The sequence below is a fragment of the Pteropus vampyrus genome, unplaced genomic scaffold (genome assembly GCF_000151845.1).
Source record: "Pteropus vampyrus isolate Shadow unplaced genomic scaffold, Pvam_2.0 Scaffold41, whole genome shotgun sequence".
NCBI lineage: Eukaryota > Metazoa > Chordata > Mammalia > Chiroptera > Pteropodidae > Pteropus > Pteropus vampyrus.
In genome coordinates this window covers 9,204,442-9,220,110 of record NW_011888822.1, presented here as the reverse complement: position 1 = coordinate 9,220,110, position 15,669 = coordinate 9,204,442, and the positions used below count along the sequence as shown (strand labels likewise).

At 37.9% G+C, this 15,669-nt stretch overlaps 1 protein-coding gene across 1 annotated transcript in view; it reads left to right on the top strand.

The window, feature by feature from the left end:
• FRMD4B (FERM domain containing 4B) overlaps positions 1-15,669 on the top strand; it is a 165,605-nt gene that overhangs the window by 62,687 nt on the left and 87,249 nt on the right. Inside the window, exon 5 of the mRNA XM_011358508.2 lies at positions 11,273-11,357. Within this exon, the coding sequence (XP_011356810.1) occupies positions 11,273-11,357 (85 nt within the window). The remainder of the gene's footprint in view (positions 1-11,272; positions 11,358-15,669) is intronic.

The window sequence follows — 15,669 nt, the reverse complement described above, 5'->3', positions numbered from 1 at the left end:
GTTATGAATAGTAACACTGAGTTATTGTACCTAGCTTAAGAAATAAAACATTACCAATTTTGCTGAAAGCCCCTCTCCCCAGTATCCTGAATTTGATGAAAATTTTTGTTTTCCTGGTCTGAAGCCAATATAAAATAAGCTGCTATGATAGATTTATGATAAATCTAAATATGTTTTCATAAAGCTCAATCAACCTGAAGAATATTCCTATATTCTGAGTTTATGTTATTTTTTTGGACGTTGAAATCTGCTTTGTTTTGACATGATATAGAAGTTTCTTATTTTTCCTTTTTGGGGCTTTTATACTATGATTACCTGGCAAAATCATGTTGATTTCCACAGTTGTTTTTTTTTTTAACTTCAGTGTGCTCCATGAAATACAAAAATGTGGTAATAAGATGTCCTACCTTTTTTTTTTAAAGGATCTTTTTATATATGAATTGATGGCGAATTGTGGATGGTAGCTTCCTCTTATTCAGTAAACAAAGTGTTGACAACCTCCAATTTGTCGTTTGCTTTCTGCTTTGAAATCTGGTTTGAAAATTTCTTTCTTACCACCACAAATCATATTTTTAAACCCCATGAAGCAGGTAGCATAATCATGATTTGTCCAGGAGCATAGCTGATATGGAAAATGTACAGAAATCCTTTAAAAAAATATAAGAGTTTCTTGGAAAGAATGTGAGTGCTTTTATCCACGAAAATGGAGAAAAAACTTAGCGGCTGCACACTTCAGTGTCCATGAACCAGAAAGACATGAGAACAAAGAACAAACATGAGCCAGAAAGCAATGGGGAAAAAAATGCATATTAGTAATTAAGTAGGGGTCAGAGAATAGAGAAATTTTAATTGTGTATTATGTAGGGAAAATGGCTTAACATGAATCATTTTTTTCATAAAGAATTATATTATGACTATAAACATTTCAAACTACATCAAAGTATAGAGTAAAAAGTAAAAATTACTCTCTGCCAGCCTTCTTTTTCACCTCTACCCACAATTCGTTCCCCTTCTTAGAGAAAAATAAGGATAATAAGTTGTTTGGTAACTGACTTTATTTTTTTGTTTAGAACTCTCTTATTGGGTATATAAAGATCTACTTTATTTCTTTGAGCTTCCATAATTTAGCAATCCAGTCTCCTGTTAAGCATTTAGGCTGCTTCCAATTATTTACACTAAAACGTAAGCTGCAGTTAATACCTTTGCACTCTCATCTCTGTGCACACATGTAGTGTTTATGTAGCATAACTTCTCAATGAAAGCATTATGTCTTTGGAGAATTTAACAAGTACCTTGTATGTAGTAACCAGATTTGTGTACTAGTTCTTTGACAGCTAATATCTGGTTTATTTTTGGTCTCAAAATGCCAGGGAAGACAATTCTGCCTTCCCTTCTGTACAGTCATTCATAAAGCCGCCCTATCTTTTCGGAGCAGGTTCCTGAGATGCCGGAGTAGCCTGCTGCTTGTTCATGAGTTTCAGCACTTACTTAGAATATTATCTCGAGAGTGTCCCATAATCACTTGGCATGACTTTCCCTTAACTACTTCATGTTTAAAACCCTTATCAAGTTTTTAATTCACTTAATTCTTCTAACAGTATAATGAGATCATAATAGTCTTTGTTATTATTTCAATTAAGTACTTGTTGTTACTCCAATTTAATTAAAGAAATGATCAAGCAAAAGCACACACCGAAGAATTAAGAAAACTGACCCAGGTCACTGAGTGGAATGTAGTTTTTTTGGAGGTCTTACAAATGTGGTTGCCACACACCCAGTGAAGTCAGTTGCCTTCTGAGGGACTCTGGCCTCCTCTTTTGAGAAAACAGAACTGCTGGTGATACACTTATATCCCAATAAACACCACCACCAACCCTCTAGGTTGCCTGTGTGACTGAACGTTTGTTTAGTCGCTGAAGAATAGAACCAAAAACAGCATTTTGTTCTGTTTGGATATTTGATCACTATGTAAGAGCCTCTGGAAATACAGAGGACCTCTTTTGATATCAGGATCATTGCCTCTCCCATCAGCAAGTATAGCTGCCTGTACTGGAACATGGGGTGCCAAGCCCCTTGTTCATGGACACTGAAGTGTGCAGCCACTAAGTAGTTAATGCTTCTGGATAAAGGATTTCCCACAGTGGAAATCCTTTATCCAGAGAGATAAAAGAGAGACCATTACAGGGTCTCTCTTATTTTTTATGCATACAATTAGAAGTATCCAAATGCCAACGATGAAGATAGGTTCAGTAAGTTATGGCATTTTTACAGTGAACAGTTGGTCACTTTATAAAAGAGATTAGATGAAAAAGTATATTGCATTTATTTCAGAGCTTCTCCAAGGGTGGAGGTTGGGGGTCATAGCTGAATCATCCTGGGAAATTTTTTAAACTATAGTCACACTCCTCCAACCTCCAAATCTCCCAAATCACCCACATTCCTGGCCCAGATTCTGATACAGTGAATGCAATGGTGAATGCAGGTTGGTTGTGAGAAGTAAGTAGTCCAGAGATACAAAATGATTTTGCAAAGTATTATGCACACATAATAAAATATCATTTTTTTATTATAGCATTTATGAAAAAGGAAAATACCATACAGTTTTGCTCTCAAGAAGTTTCCTTTCAGCTGAAATGTAGCATTAACCCTATGGCAGGCACTGGGCTAAATACTGCCTCATTGATTCCTGAGCTAAGCACTGGGGTCCTACAGATTTAGGTGGGTTAGACTTTCTCCTGGTTATTATCCCCACCGGATGCAGGGAGCAGCTCAGAAACACATGCTGCTGCTTCAGAAAGGAAGGAAAACATTTAAGGTGTGGACACTTAGTTCTCCCTTTATGAATTGCAGAATTAAACTGTTGTCTTTTCTTTAGTTATAAAAATCACAATTATATGTGCTAAATACATGCATGACACATGTGTGTATAGACGCCCCATAACTTATTTATGCACCATAATTTATTTAACCAGTTCTCTATTTCCATGTGAGTCCCAACTCCCCCAGGTTGCTGGTGGACTTCTCCAGGCAGGGGTCGTTATCTGCTGTTGTAAATTATCTTCTGCAAACACATGGGCCTCTTTGGTAATGCAGCCCAGATGTGAGCATTTGAAAAGCTTGATAGTGAGTGAGCAAGCATTTAAATCAGAGAACAGGGACTTGGCGTGACCTCATTGGAAAAGCTCCCATTTCCTCATGAGAGGGCAATAGGAGGTAGCTCAGACTGGTACCACCCAGCTCCTTGCAAATCCAAGATCTTGGAGTCTTTCACCCCACTTATTCTTCTGAATACCTCTTTTTTTTTTTTTTTTTACTTTATTTCTGGTCTTCCCTCTCCTCCTCCCCTCTTTACCGTCTCCTCTTTCCAAGTCACCTTTGCTATGCCCTAGGCCTATAAGTGGCCACTCAGAGCTACCCATAAGCATCGTCTATGCCACTCAAAAGCTAAGAACTGACCACATTAGTGGAAAGTTCTAGGGGGAAATGTGGGGGAAAACTGCTGTCTTTCTTTCATAGTTGCTGCAACACCAAGTCTTTGAAAGACTGCTGAGTGCCTTTTCAGTACTCCCTGGCCTGGTTATGGTACATTCAGCCTTAGAAAGGGTTTAATTCAAGGAAGCATCATGACTACAACCCGTGAGACCCCATCATTCGACCTTCTTATTTTTTAAGAGAACCAAATAAATGGACTGCGATACAACAGATAAAGATTGGTAAACAAAGAGATTTATTAATATGGAAAGATGCTCTCAGCATATTCTAGGAAAAAGAAGCAGACCACAAAGTAATATATGCAGCATGGTTACACTTATATCGAATATTTAGATGGATAGAAAAAAGTTAAAAGTGTTAACAGTATTTAATCTCTGGGTAGAATGATTATGGAAATGCTTTTTATTTATTTATGCTTGTCTATATATTTTTTTCCTGCAATGAAAATATTACTTGAGCGATATTTTTATGCAAGTGTGAGGAGTGATAGAAGGAAGAAAAGCTAAAATGTTTGTAACTGGATGGCCATTAAAATAAAAATATTTTAAAGTTATCAAAGAGTAGGTAATTTATAATAGGGAGAGGACAAGAATGTGTTAAAAAAAAAAAAAACAGAAATTACTGATTCCTCCTACTGTAGGTTCAACAGAGGAGAGTTGAGGATGTGTAGGAATCAGCCAGCGCTCTTTGCCCACCCACCACACTCCCATCTGAATGCACAATAACCCAGAACCAGGAAATGATCCTGTCAGTTGCCCTAATACCAACCACAACTTCCTAAATGGCCTAACCCATTCTTGAACTTTGAGACAATTGGTTAGCAGCCTCCATCTTTGAGGATTCAACATTCTTAATTTATATGAGAATTCTAGAAAGACACAGAATCCTTAAAACTCATGCTTAATCTTGATTCCAGTTCCTCGCAGGATTATATTTCTCAGTGTGCTCCCTGATCCAGTATCAGACATCTTTGGTGAGAATCTATTCACTCTCCTCTGTAATCTGTCCTAAAGGTGACATCAAAAGGGCAAAAGGAAAGAATTAGTATTTTGAAGGATGAAAAAAGCTGTAGCATGCAGAAGTTAAAAGCTTGGCCTTTAGTATAGGGTTTCTCAATAGCGGCACTATTGACATTTTGGACCAGATAACTTTTCATGTAGGGAGCCATGCTGTGCTGTATGATATTTGCAGCATCCCTGGCCTCCACCCACAAGATGCCAGTAACACCCTCCAAATCAAGACAATCAAAAAATGACATTACCAAATGCACCCCACCCACCCAATGAGAACCAGGGCGTTTGCATCAACTCTTCCACTTATTAGCTGTGTGGCTCTTGACGCCCTCTATGGGGCCTGTTTCCTCACTTATAAAATGGAGTTGGAGCTACAGGAAGGTAGTATAGGGGGTTGTTAGAGGATTATACGTGTTATATATGTTATAACAATAACAATAAATGTTAACTATTTTTATGATATAAATAACAGAGACTACCTCGACCACATGTTCAGTGGGCGAAACATTCCATAATGTGATATACAGCCTTTGAATATGGAAGGTTTGGGGCTGTCTGGCTTGGGGCTAACCCATTTGCTTTTACACCAGTTGGAGGAATCTCATTGTTTGTCTTCATCATTCACCAGGCCCAGCCCTCACCTCCGTATCCATCTTGCCTCTCCTGTCTTTCTTCCTGCCTCCTCAGAGCACTTGTCCCTACTTTATCACGGAGTAAGGGAGCAGGCTGTTTTGCAGTTATGAAGGGAAGAAGCAGGCGCAAGGAATTTACCATGTGTCTCTGACACTTCATAACTGCCTGGGGCTGAAGACTCCCTCCCTTTTTGGACAGGTCAGAGCAAGGCCCTTCCCCTCCTGGGCCTCCAGCCCTTCTCTGGAAGATTCAGAAAGAATGGCTTTGTGGGAGAGGAGCAACCGGGCAGGTTTTTACAGGCTTACCTGGAGGGCACTCTCTCGTTCCCCTGGCTATGCCTGGAAATTCGGAAATAAGAAAGAGTTTTTCCTGGCAGGGGAGCGTGTTGTAGGAACAAATAGTGCTTCCCTTGGGGAATTCACCAGGGGTGCACTCCTCCCGGAGATGAAAGGGAACTTATGGGACTCCCACAAGCACTGCGTAGTAGCTTGGAGAAAGTGATGCGCTTGGAGAAAGTGAAATGTACTTAAATTACACTGCTATCTTCAGCATGCATTATAAAATGAGACTATAATATTGCAGGGTCATTACAAGCAATAAACAGAGATCTTCTTGCAGGGTCATTACAAGCAATAAACAGATCTTCCAGCTCAGAATGTGGATTAGGATCTCATCGAAATCTGTTTACGCAGGTGGCTTCAGTGAATGACTAAATTACCCACAACAGCTGAATGAAACCTGGAATGAGGCAGTTTAATTTAGCCCTTACTGGATGCAGGTCACAAACTCAGCATTGTTCAGAGTATGAAGTAATTGAGCAACTCCTGCCAATTCACCTTCTTGGAAGATATCACTCAGACATAGTGAAGAAAACAAAGAAAATATACTCAGTCGAGGAGAAAAAGTTATAAATGGTCGGAAGAGCATTCGTTTTTCCCATTCTGTGTCAAAACGGGCACTTTTGTAGCATTTCGTTTCCTTGAAGGAAGGAATTTAGGAAAGATACCTGGAGTTTCCATTCTTATTTTTATAGTTAAAGCTTTAAAGGAGTTCCCAACTAAGTCAATGCCTTTGGTACAGTACTGTCATTAGAGGAATAATCATAGTACAGTAATAATCACCACTACTCATTGACTGCTGAGCTACATGCCATCCACTATATTGAACACCTTTATAACATCTGTCATTTCTCTGATTTGTGGAACAAGTGAGGAAAGTGACACTTCAAAGCCAAGAAGCTGGCCCAAGTCCCCAAGACTCAACAGTGGTGGTAGAGCTGGGGTTCAAATTAGTATCTCCCCAAACCCATGGTGTTGACTTTGACCATGATGAAAATATTGGCCACCTACATGTAAGAGACTTAATGGACAGCCCATTCCAAACAACCAGAGTGTTCTGCTTTTTGACAGGCACATGTTGTCATCTGGCTAACAGGCCTGCCTCCCCTCCAATCCATCTGTCATGTCGTTGAGGTATGATGCTCTGTTATCACTGATGAGTGGTTAGGTGAACACCGGTCCCATCGAGAAGGGAGAAAAAAAAATGCCACTGGAAGAAGCACGAAAAGTAGAGACAAAACCTCCCCAAGCAAATTCTTTTCTCAAAAAATTATACTTGTTATATCATATGAAGTTTCTGTCCAAAACATATGCCTCGTCAAAAAGCTTGAGTTCACTTTGATAATGAAAATTTAACCATGGACTTCATCTTCACAAAATCTTAGTGCAATTGTTCACAGTAAGCATGCAGAAAGGAAACAGTATCTTTTTGCCAAAAAAAAAAAAAAGCTAAAACAAAAGGTCTTTATTTTATGATTCTGGGATAGTCTATTTCATCTCATGAAGAAGCCCTAGATTTTTTTTTTTTTCCCCAGTTTATGGTACTTGCTGATAACTGTGCCTAGGGAGCCATTCTCCCAGAGAACCCTCTGTACTTTTCATACACTCTATAAATATGAAGTCATTACAATGGTCCCCTTCAGGAGAGATGGGATCCTGGATTCAGGGAGCAAGTAATCGGATGCCTAGGCAGAAAGGTAGAAGGCAACAGGGCAAGTCGCCAGAAAACAGTGGGAAACAAGATAGGGACCTATTTACTGGAACTGAGGTATAGTCAGGGGCCTGGGCTTCAGAAACAGGTGAACCCAGTTTCTAGTACAAAGGTATCTGTTCAGAGTTGGACAAGCCACAGTTGATTTGGTGCTGAGCCATCCAGCTCCCTGCATATGGTTTCTTAAATTCTCAAAGACTAGCAAGAGGATTGGTCTGGCTAATATGCCCTTTCTCTGGACTGCCCTTCCTACCTTTGTTACCTGGTGAACTCATACATTCTTTAAGACTCAGTTCAACTGTCTGAGGGAACACTTAGTGTCTTATGGCACTTAGTCTTATGGATTTCAGTTTGGCTGCCTTCTCCCTCTTGTTTCATAAGCTGAGTTCATTTCATCCTTCTCTTAGGCCCCACTGCATCGTGTACATGTTATATTTCATTGTCATTGTTATTGTAGGAAAGCGTTCTATATCATATGGGTTGGGAATATGAACTTTAAATCCTGACAGGCCCAAGTTCAAATCATGGCTCCACCATTTCCCAGCTCTATGGCTTGGGGAAGATGCTCTGTACATCATCTGTAAAATGGGTTTATAATTTGCTACCTACAGCATCTGGTTGTACTGAAGATTAAATGAAATGATCCCTGTAGAGTCCTTTGTCTTGTCCCTAGCACATAGAAGCCTTCTATTATTTTGAATTCTTTGGTCGCCAGCAATAGAAAACAATTGTGGCTAACAGAATTGAAGGAAAACAGAACTAACAAGGCCTCAGAAAAGATACCCAGGCCTCTGCAGGGATCTAGAGAGTAGAAAGCAATGGACAATTTCATCAAGGTATTGCTAGCAGAAAACTCGTCTCCAGCCACCTTTGATCTTTAGGTCATTCTAAGTGTATATATATATTCCAAGGTGAAAGAATCTGACTGATCTAGCTTGGGTCACATGCCCACACCTTGGAGAGGGAGCTCTTGTTGAGTAGAAGGAATGTGCTCTGCTCTTTTACATCCAGTCAGTGACCCTTAAAGCTTTTTGCATATGTGACTCCTGCTGTAGACCAATGCAGCTTTATTTATTTAATAAAACAAACTCAAAATTTTTAAAAAGTTTTGGAGGTAGGAAAATTTGAATGGACTGGATTTTAAATATTAAAGAATTATTATGAATTTTGTTAGTTCATTGAGGTTATGCTTTTAATGCAATCTTTGCTAGAGATAATTCTATGCTAGAGATATATATTGAAGTTATTAAAAGTGCAAGGAAAAAAGAATCACCAATTCTAGAGAACACCGACCCTGAGTTCCACTAATATGACCTGGGACTTTTGTAGGCAAGGAGATCACTTCCTCAGGGAGAACATTTCCCTCCTGATACTACTCCTATGACTTTTAAAAAGGTGTTTCATAGGTAAATTCCAAATCTATCACTGTTTTTTGTTTTTGTTTGTTTGTTTGTTTTTGTTTTTTGTTTTTGTCCACTGATCTGGTTCTCCTTTTTGAAACAATAGAGAACAAACGTACTTGTGTATGTGTTAACACGGGGAATATTGCACTGGTCTTATTTCACTGCCTATGTTTTAACATTGAGCTGCACAGAGTTATCCAGGGCTTAGCTTCCCACATAAATGCTGGTCAAATGAACCAGTAGAGGCAGCCAGGAGGAGATTCTGCTTAAGAGCACTGTCTATAGAGTCAAAGGGTCCCAGAGCAAGACCTAGCCCTGCCAGGTATACAAATCTCTAAAACTCAGTTTCTGCCTCTGGGAAATGGGGATAGCGATAGATAAATCCCACCCAGGGTTGTTGTGAGAATTAAATGAAACAATGAATGGGAAGCACTTAGCACGTGATCCAGCACTTAAGTAAAAGCTCAGGAAATATTAACTGTGATATTGCTGCTGCCCTTTCAGGCTGCCCCCTGGAAGCCTGCTCATGTTTTCTTAGTTGAAAGGGATAAAAGTACATGCAAAAGCAAAGAAAGCAGGAAACCACCACCACCGCCTAGTTGAACCAGAAGTTCCTTCAGGATGCAAGGGACTTAGTTGGCCTCCGGGCCTCCTGCTTTGTGACCACCATTGCAGAGACTCACTACTCTCTGCTTCTGTTCCATCATCTCCTGCCGTTGACTCTTGTCCTTCTTCCCTGCCTCATGGTTTCTGCTTAGTACCTCTCTCTACCTCCACTGTTTCTCTTTTGACCTGTCTCTCTCAGAGACTATACATGATTGGCTTGTCCATTCTTTATCCCATATAAGGAGACTCTTTGGGGCTGAGCTCTCTTTTTCCAGCCCATCTCACAGGCCACCTTCAAGTCAGGTGGCTATCCTTTGTCCAGCAGTGGCCAGGGTAGGAGAAATTAGATTGATGAGAGAATACCCAGATTATAACGGATTCTGTCTTGGTGAAAGCCAGATTATGAATGTTTATCACACTACCCAAGAAATGCTCTTTACCTACAGTACTTTCCCCACCTGGATTCTTTATATCCTTCAGAATCCTGTTTTCTCCTAGCCTTCAGATATAATTCAAACCCCATCGAGTCCTTTAAGCCTTTCTAACCTAATGCAAGTTTTGTTGAGCCACAATAGTTAGAACTTCTTGAATCCCTATCATGTGACAGGCACTATACGGGCACTTCATGTATATCTCATTTAAATTACACTCCTTGGTAAGCATAATTATCCCTCTCTATAGACTAAAGTTATCTTAGACTCAAAGCTGAAGTCATTTCCACCAAGCCACATCGGATTAAATTCCAGAAAATGGATTTTTATTAATAATTGTTAAAATTTATTAAGTGTTTTACATATATTATCTAAATTAATCCTCCCCCAAACGCTGTGAATTAAGTACAATCAACACCCATTTTTAAAAAGACACAAAGAAGCTAAATAACTTGCCCAAGGCCACACATAGCAGTGGTACTCTCTATTCTAGGTCTTTCTGACTCCAAAGCCTGTTTCCCCCAACTCCTCATTTTTCTCCCTGCCTTAATCCTTAGCTTTCTCTTCTCACAAAACTAACACTCATCAGTCTTCATTAATATCACTTAAAAGTGAGATAAACCCATGTAAGTAACAATATAAAGGATTTATTCTCTTTCTGGAACTTCCCTTGATGATTCAACATTAGAGGTGGAATTTTTCAAAAGATTTTACATCTCAGTGATAAAATCTTTCATGGCCTTTTTCAGTTTTATGTATTTATTAAATGTTTTGTCATTGCTGAAGAGCGGGGGTGGAGCAAATGCCCAAGGCCTTTTGTGATTTTGCAGAGCTGAGGACAAGCTCACCATGCCACTTTAGCCATGGTTTATCTTGCTTGACTCTCACCACTTTGGGAGCAGGTTCTCCTCCAGGACCCAAACTGTGAGCTGTCTTGGGGCATTAGGAATCTTCATGCATTATTCATCAAGCTAGGGCTCCAACACTTAAGAAAAACCTCAGGGCCTAGGCTAGCCCAGTCTCCCACCCCAGAGCACTGGCCAGCTTCATCATTGGGAGATTATGAAAACAGAAATTGTGAAGGACTCCCCCACCTTCCTGCATGGGGCTGCCAGGACTCCTAAGTGAAGGACCTTCAGTCTGTGGCCACACAGACTGAACAAGCAAAAGTCCAGGAAACTGGGTGGGGAGAGTGTGGCTCAGAATACTCTAATTTGCATGAGAAAAGACCAAAATTAAGTACTACTAAGAGTTCGAGACTTCTGACCTAGGGAAAGCCCAAAGCCTGGAAGGATGAGAGAGAAGAAAGGTGTTATTGAAACTCCTGGTGGATGGGGGCTAGGCAGGCATGGGGTCTTCACACCCACCTCATGTCTGAAAACCACTAAAGTTGGGTTTGCAGTTGGATGCTGTTTTGGATTTCACTTTAACTCACCTTCCAACACACAAAAAAACGAAGAAATTTTATCTGCATATATGCAAACATCACATACGTACATACATGTTGCAGATTCAAAAAACGTGTAACCATCCCCTAGTTTCTCAAAATTTTTTCTCGGCTTTTAGGAAACTAAATGAGGAAATGAAATCATGCTGAGATAAGGAAAGAAATCTGAAGAAATAAACTTCTGTTACTGTTTTTCAGGTTTTACATTGAAAGCATCTCGTTTTTAAAGGATAAAACCACCGTGGAGCTATTTTTCCTGAATGCAAAGTCCTGCGTGCACAAGGTAAGGTGCCCTGTTTGTTATGTTCAGAGGACTCCAGATGGACTGGAGGTGTACAGAGAAATAGAACTGCTTGTGTTTTCATGTTCAAATGAATATAAAGCAAAAAAGGCCATAATCTTTTCCATTGATATTTCCTACCCCACTCCACCTCCCTAAAAATCCACAGCTCTTCTCAAATTCTGATTAGGAATGATAGCCATCTGCAGAGGAATCATATTCACACAGAATCCCCACAACTTTAAATGCAGCTAGTCCTCCACACAGAATCACCCAGAAAGACATAAAGATGGATCAATCCGACTGTGATTGCAACCTCACAAAAGTCAGACCAGAAATCTTTTTTTTTAACAGAATATGCTCCACATTTGCCATAATTCAAACCCAGACTTATTGAGGGGTCTCTGCTGAGAGCCACATGCTTTAAAGCCATGTTTCAGTTACCTGCAGTGAAGAATCTTTTTAAAAAAATAATTGTTGTATGTATCCAATCCATCGAGGACAGATTGCTTTTTGTAAAATTCAATAAACACGAATTGCTAGAAAAATGATCCTATGCTTGGATGTTGCAGCCATGTCAAATTGCTATAAAGTTTTAGCACTCTCAGTTCTTGTCTTATCTTCCTGTAGAGTAGCACTGTTTTTGAGGCCTCCACTCTGCCCTCTTCAAACCACACCCTCGGCTAGGGTAGGGAGATGTGCTCACGGGAGCTGGGCGCTCCTTTCTAGGTTATGGTCTCGGTGCTCAGGATGTCAGACTCCATGCCTACTTCGAGGGCCGGCGGGAGCCCCTTCTGCCCACTGATAGCTCCCTAAATCTGAGGGTGGCCAGGGACACTTGGATGGTGCCTGGCCTGGAGAGACAAGGGGGATATGCTGTGGGTTAAGATACCTAACATTTGTACTCTTCTCCTAGGCTACCAAAATGTTGAGGGTGCTCCATTGCACACATATGGCTTTAATTTGTGTAAGACTAAACAAGAGCAGAGTTCTGCTCATTTGTTTTTCACAGCTTTGTTGAGATAGAATAGACTTTACATATTTAAGTATACAATCTTTAAAGTTTTGACATATATAATACCCATGAAACAATTACTATAGTCAAGATAGTGAATAAACCCAACCACTACAGATTTGCTTTTTCTCACAATAGATTAGTTTACATTTTCTAGAGTTTTATGTAAATGCAGTCATACAACAGATAATCTTTTTGTTTTCTTTCAGTGAGCATAATTATTTTGAGATTCATCCATGTTGTTGCATGTATCAATAGTCCATCCCTTTTAGTTGCTGAGTAGTTTTCCATTGTATGACTATACTTTAAATTGTTTATCCATTCACCTGTATTTTTTTCTATTTTTTTCCAGATATATAATTTACTGATATATATTTGACATATAACATTGTGTAAGTTTAAGGTGTACGATGTGATGATTTCAAACACATGTATTGCAAAATGATCCATTCACCTATTGATGGACATTATATTAGTTGGGAGATTAATACAAATAAAACTACTATGAACATTCATCTTTGTAAGCATATATATGCTTTCTTTTCTCTTGGTTACATACCTAGGAGTGGAATGGCTAGATCATATGGTAGATATATGTTTAACTTTTTAAGATACTGTGAAACTTTTCCAAAGTGGCTGTGCTATTTTAAATGTTCACCAGCTGTGTATGAGAGTCTTAGCTCCTTCACATCCTTTTCCACACTTGGCATGGTTAGTCTTTTTCATTTTAGCCATTCTTATAGTTGTGTAGTATTATGTCGTTATGGTTTTAATTGCATTTCCCTGATGACATATGATACTGAGCATCACTCATGTGCTTATTTACCACCAATACCAATATATCTTCTTATGTTTGAATTTTTTGCTCAATTTCTTTGAGTCGTTTTCTTGTATTGAGTTCTCAGTATGCATTCTGGATACAGGTACTTTATGAGTTATATGGAATGCAAATATTTTCTACCAGTCTGTGGCTTGCTTTTCATTCTTTTAATGTCTTTCAAAGACTATAAGGCTTTTATTTTGATGAAGTCCATTTTATCAATATGTTCTTTTATGGATTGTGCTTTTGATATTGTATCTCAGTAAACCTTGCCTAACTCAAGGTCACAAAGATTTTCTCCTGTGTTTTGTTCTAAAAATTTTAGAGTTTTTGGTTTTACACTTAGGTCTATGATTCATTTTGAGTTAATTTTTATATATGGCATGAAATATGGATTGAAATTCTTTTTTTTTTTTTCATGTGGATATCTAATTGTTCTGGCACCATTTGCTGAAAAGACTAGCATTTCTCCATTGCATTCATTGCCTTTACACCTTTTTCAAAAATCAGTTCTCCATATATGTGTAGATTTTTTTCTGGACTCTTTATTGTGTTCCACTGATCTATTTTAGACAACGTTTATGCCACTAGTATACTATTTTGGTTACTACAGCTTTATAATGCATCTTGAAATCAGAACAAAATCTAACTTCGTTCCTTTTCAAAATTGTTTTATTTATTCTAAGTTTTTGCATTTCCATATGAATTCTAGAATCAGCTTGTCAATTTCTACTAAAAAAAAATCTGAGACTTACATTAAGATTGCACTGAATCTGTAGACAAATGTGGGAAGAACTGACAGCTTAACAGTATCCAGTCATCAGACCCATGTACAAGGTATACATCTTCAGCTATTAAGATCATCGTTAATTTCTCTCAGCAGTGTTTTATAGTTTTCTGTTAATAGGTCTTTTGTGAGAGTTATCCCTAAGTCTTTCATATTATTTGATATGATTGTAAATCATATCTTTTTATTTCAATTTCTGAAAGTTCATTACTAGTATATAGAAATACTATTGATTTTTGTATATTGATCTTGAATCCTGCAAACTTGCTAAACTCACTTTTTACTTCTGGTAGTTTTTTGTAGATTCCATCAGATTTTCTTTATAAATGATCATGTCATCTGCTAATAAAAATAGTTTTACTTCTTCCTTTCCAATCTGAATGCCTTTTTACTAGTTGTCAAATTTATAGGCATAGTTGTTCATAATGTTTCCTTATTATTTTTCTAACATGTACAGTCTGTTGTGATGTTACTTCTCGATCCTGATATTAATAATTCGTGTCTTCACTCTTTTTCTCCAATTAGTCTGACTAGAAGTTCATCATCAAGCTTCCTAAGAACTAGCTTCTGGTTTCAATGATTTTCTCTGTTGTGTTTCTGTTTTTTATTTCACTGATTTCTGCTATGATCTTTATTATCTTTATCTTTTATCTTTATCACTTTCTTCTTCCTTTGGGTTTAATCCACTCCTCTTATTTAATTTCTTAAGATAGAAGCTGAGATCACTGATTTAAATGTTTCTTTTCTAAGATAGGCATTTAGTACTATAACATTTTCCCCTAAAGATTAATTTTATGGTATCCCACAAATTCTCTGTTGTGTTTTCATTTTCATGCACTTAAAAAATTTTCAAATTATTTTTGAGATAGTTTCATTGGCCCATTGTTATTTAGAAAAGTGAAGTTTGGTTTCCAAATATTTGGGGATTTTAAGGAGATATTTCTGTTATTTCTCATTTAATCCTATTGTGGTCAGAGAATACACTTCATGTGAATTAAATCCTTTTAAATTTATTGAGACTTGTTTTATGGCCCAGAATATGCTCCATCTTGGTAATGGTTCATGTGCACTTGGGAAGAATGTATGTTCTTTTGTCATTGGGTGGAATATTCTCTAAGTATTAAATAAGTCAACTTGGTTGATAATGGTGTTCAAGTCTACTATGTCTTGTTAATTGTCTACTTGTAATCAAATAGGGGATATTGAAATCTCTAGCTATTATTGTGAATTTTACCATTCTCTTTGCAGTTCTATCCATTTTTGTTTTATATATCTTGAAGCTCTGTTATTAGGACATAAACATTTAGGATTGCTGTGTCTTTTTTATCATTGTAAAATGATCCTCTTTATTCTGGTAACATCCTTTATTTCAAAATCTGCTTAGTTTGATATTAATATAACCACTCCAAGTTTTTTTGATAAGTGTTAGCATGTTAAATCACTTTTCATTCTTTTAAAGTGTTATGTGTGTATATTTAAAGTACATTTCTTGTGAATAACATAATAGTTTCTTTTTTTTTTTTTAATCCATTTTGGCCATGTCTGTCTTTTAACTGGTTATTTACACTATTTACACTTAATGTGATTATTGACATGGTTACATTTAAGTCTGTCATATTGCTATTTGTTTTGTTTGTCCCATCTGTTCTTTGTTCCTATTTTCTGCCTTCTCTGGATTCATTATTTTATGATT